The sequence below is a fragment of the Lepidothrix coronata genome, unplaced genomic scaffold (assembly GCF_001604755.1).
Source record: "Lepidothrix coronata isolate B3197 unplaced genomic scaffold, Lepidothrix_coronata-1.0 Scaffold202, whole genome shotgun sequence".
Lineage (NCBI taxonomy): Eukaryota > Metazoa > Chordata > Aves > Passeriformes > Pipridae > Lepidothrix > Lepidothrix coronata.
In genome coordinates, this window is record NW_016690382.1 from 517,924 (window position 1) to 521,946 (window position 4,023).

Here is a 4,023-nt window from a genome sequence, read left to right on the forward strand (position 1 = left end):
CTTTTTTACTGAAGATCAGTGTCCTCACCCAAGTACCCAAATGTGCACAGAATTCACGTTCATCTGACCTGGGACTTTCCTGTCAAAAGTGGGGCCTGCTCCCTGGAGTTGGTCCCACCCTGTCTGAGCCCTGGGCCTGTCCCACTCCCCAGAGATATTTAGAATTATGAATTAGATGAAAAGACTAGTTAAATGAATTTTTTGTAAATATGTTCAGTTGCTCCCAATCTATTTTTCAACAAAAAGTTAATTTGGATAGGAAAGCACATGGTACTTGAATTCCTGGCTCTACTCAAGTTGAGGGGAACTTTCAACTGACTTAGAGAGACTCAGTATTTTACCTCGTGTGATTTAGCAAGGTTTGCTCAGGTTATTTTTAGCTGCTATGCCGACTGCCTCTCATGCTAGTAAGTAGTTTTTCACAACTCTTCTTTTCTTTGATCAGGAGTAAATCCCTGTTTTACTTACTCACATAATCACAACTTTCTACTGCAACTGTTAAAACTTAGATGTTGTCAGCAAATAGGCAGTCTTAAAAATTCCCACTTTTTCTGCCTGTGCTTTCTCTTGAGGTTGGATGAATCTGCTCAGACCTGCATGGTTTTAGGCTTTGCACAAGTTCCATGTAAGCAGTCTGGGCATACAAAGAGTTCCTGCAGAGTTCTGTCCTTGGATCTCAGGTGACTTGAATTGCAGTTAGTTCTGTGGCAGCTGGACCAGAATTCTTGTAGAGCTGTTAAAAGCTCATGTACAATCTATGGTTAAACTAGGTAACTATGCAGATTTTAATGTTTCTTTGAGTATTACAATCACAGGAAGGCATTGAATCCTGAAAACAAACTGTGGATAAATTAGTTGCGTTTAAAAAGAAAAGAAACCACACAAGAGAACCCAAAAAAAAAGAAGTGGGATAATTTTATTCTGTTGCTACAAAACAATTTTGCGTTTTTATTTAGCTTTAAAGATGTTACTGAAAATACTTAATATTTGCATGTAGATTATGTTTGTATGAATAGATCTGCTCAATGTAATGGATTACTTTGGGGTTCTTTTGAAGCTCCAAAATCGGACATAAAGGAATCCAATGCCTATGTTTGCCCACTCTACAAGACAAGTGAGCGCAAAGGAGTCTTGTCTACCACTGGTCATTCCACCAACTTCGTCATTGCCTTGAGGCTCGACACGGACAAACCCGTCCAGCACTGGATCAAGAGAGGGGTTGCACTGCTCTGCCAGCTGGATGACTGACTCTGGGCACTCCAGATCCAGACTCCACAGGATCCTGTTCTTTTTGTTGGCTTATACAGGAAGTGGAACACAGTGTGTAAAAGAAACATCTGGAATTTTTTATATTAAGAGGGTTACAAATACTTTCTGATCCTCAATATTTTGTCTTAGTTAAATATGTGTTGTTATTATTAGTGTCTTTACAATCTATAAACAAACAACTAGGATTTCAGCCCTTGGTAATTTTATTATTGTGTGAACATCAGTTTTATGCCTTAGTTAAATATCACAAAATGTATCTTAATGGAATATGAAAGTAGCCTGCACTTTCTGAGAGAAACGTTACAGGCAATAAAGTTGATTCTGCACATTTGTTTTCTTGAAAAATAAAAAAAAAATTACTCAAGCATTCTTTCTAGATTTCCTTTGGCAAGGAACTCTTTCTGCCTTGCATTCAGATACATCATCATTTCTTTGTATGGATCCCTCTGTAAAATACAGTGGGAATAACTCCATCCTGCCATCACTATTACAACTGGGCATCTTATTCCCTCATTTCCATTTGTTGGGTGTTACACCAGTGTAAGTTTGTCTTTCTGAAACTCCTTTTTCTTTTAAAAACTCTGTTTATTTCTCATTTGCTTTTCTATTTATATTACTGTGAATTGTGACTAAGCAATCAGAAACATAATAATTTTAATAGCATTTTGGCTTGATTTTATTTGCTTGTTTGTGTTTACTTTTACTGGTTTGGGTTTTTAAGCTTACCCTTTTAAGTAAGCTCCTAACACTGTCTTCAGTTTTCTCTTTTAGAACAGCACTGAAGAATTTTCTTTTCATAATATAACAGTTACTGCTATAGTTCTCAAATTCTCATTCCAAAAACATGAGAATTTTTATGAGGAAACTGGACTTTTAATTCCTTCTTTTGTTGATACCATTTGTCAGGTCAGATTATTAAACATTACTGGCCTGTGTGAAAGAAACATGGACGAAGTCCCAGCCTGTCTCATGATCGGGTATTTATAGGGAGCTATTAATGGACATGGGCTCTACAGAGATCATTTGCAATCCTGAAAATATCACTTTCAACTTAATAATTACTTCTTCAAAGTGTGAGGTCTTCCCTCTTTCAGAAGGTGAGGAAAAACAGTATATTTTCTCAATTCATAGGAAAATTAGTAGTCAATTTGTGAAAAAGAAGTAGTCTAGACTTAAAATGTTTCTGTACTCACTGTGCCGTAGTATAATCCATTACTAACAGTCTGTATATGTTGCTAATAATATTTCTCTTCTTTGCTACATGTGCTATTACAGAGCAAGGCCTTGCAATCACACATTAGGTGGATCAGGTAACAAATTAAATGCTGCAGGTTTGCTGTGAATTACTGCTGCCCAACTTTAGGATGTTTCTAGAATTACTCCAAACTTTGTAAGTGACATGTTGACAACTTCCTTAATTTTGCTGTGCTCATTCATTTTGCCAATTTGTTTATTTGCTTTCAGTTTTACTTATTTATTTTATTTTATTTTTCCCTGTAGTTTTGAGGGTTTCTTTCAGGCCAGCTGTCTTGGAAGACAGAGGTGGATGTTTTGATAAGGTAAAACAGATGAGAGGTTTGAGCCTAACAGACCATCTGTGATTTTAACCTATAATAGCATGTAGCTGAATATACAGAAGGACAGTGGGACTGCTTAGCAGAGTACATCTACATCCATTATGCTATTTAGTGATCAGTTTGATCGTTAATGATTTTTTATTATTTTTTCTTAAATTTTAACATTTAGACTTAATATAGTACCAGTTGGATTTAATTCTGTGCTCCATTGTTTGTCTTGCAATCTTTAATTGAACCCTTTCAATATGGAGAAGTTTTATGTTGTTTGGATTTTGGGTTTGGTTTTGTTGTTGGATTTTTTTTTTAAATAATGCTATTCTTAAGCTTTTGTGTGTTATTAACTCAATTGTGGTTACACCAGTGTGTTTTATTTCTGCTTGTATTTGGATATATACTGTTGCAGTACTTTGGATATATCACTTAAAAGTATCAGAAGCAAACAGGCATGCATGGATGGAGGCAGAATTGTGAGTTTATCTGTTGTAAAAGGAAGTAGATTTGGTACATAAGGTGGTGAAGTTGGTGTTTTTCCAAGCATGTTTGATGTTGTTTCAGTTGGATGGCTGGTGCACATAATAGCACAAATCTGCAATACTTTCCTGACTACCAGATATTACCCTAACAATGTCTTTGTTGAAACAGTTTGAACAAGAGCTATTATTAAAAAATTTCATGTCCTTCACTTGCCCTTCCCTTCCAGGCCTGCTGTGAACAAACAGGAAAAACATCCTGTGTTTTATTTCACATTTGTTTTCCCACTAAGGAAACGTCAGAGCTTGATTGTGGTGATATTTGAGTGTCTAAATGACTTAAGAGGGAATGGCTGTTTATCTAAAAGCAAAGTTTTGCCTATTTTTGTTGCTTTCTAGGAAGCAACGCCAGAACAAGTAGCTATTCTGTATGTTCAGTCTGTGGAACAGAGAAAAAAGCTGGGACATGCTACAGGAGTAGAAAACTTTTACTCTGTTCTAAATAGAATAATTCTGCAGTGCAAACCTAAACCCCTGGGAGAAGGCTGAAGCTTGAGATGGAAGTTCCAATTCATTTATTTTAAACTGTGTTCATTTCTCTTGATACTGTAACAGTGACTGCTGTTTCTGTTACTTCAGATTGAACCTGAAGATTTAACATCTGCTTCCAATTAAAAAGCAGTGTTTCCCTACACAAAGTGATCCAG

General features: G+C 36.2%; 1 protein-coding gene across 3 annotated transcripts in view; it reads left to right on the top strand.

The window, feature by feature from the left end:
• Positions 1–1,861, top strand: part of DNAH12 (dynein axonemal heavy chain 12) — a 61,798-nt gene extending 59,937 nt beyond the window's left edge. Inside the window, exon 74 of one of the 3 annotated variants that reach the window (XR_001877628.1) lies at positions 1,058–1,169. Coding sequence is in view for 2 of the 3 variants with exons in the window: in XM_017832363.1 (XP_017687852.1) it covers positions 1,058–1,248 (191 nt within the window). In the remaining variant the exon portion in view is untranslated. Of the gene's footprint in view, positions 1–1,057 lie in introns of all 3 variants that reach the window. The other 2 variants (XM_017832363.1, XM_017832361.1) reach the window with 2 other exon arrangements.
• Positions 1,862–4,023: the final 2,162 nt, after the last annotated feature.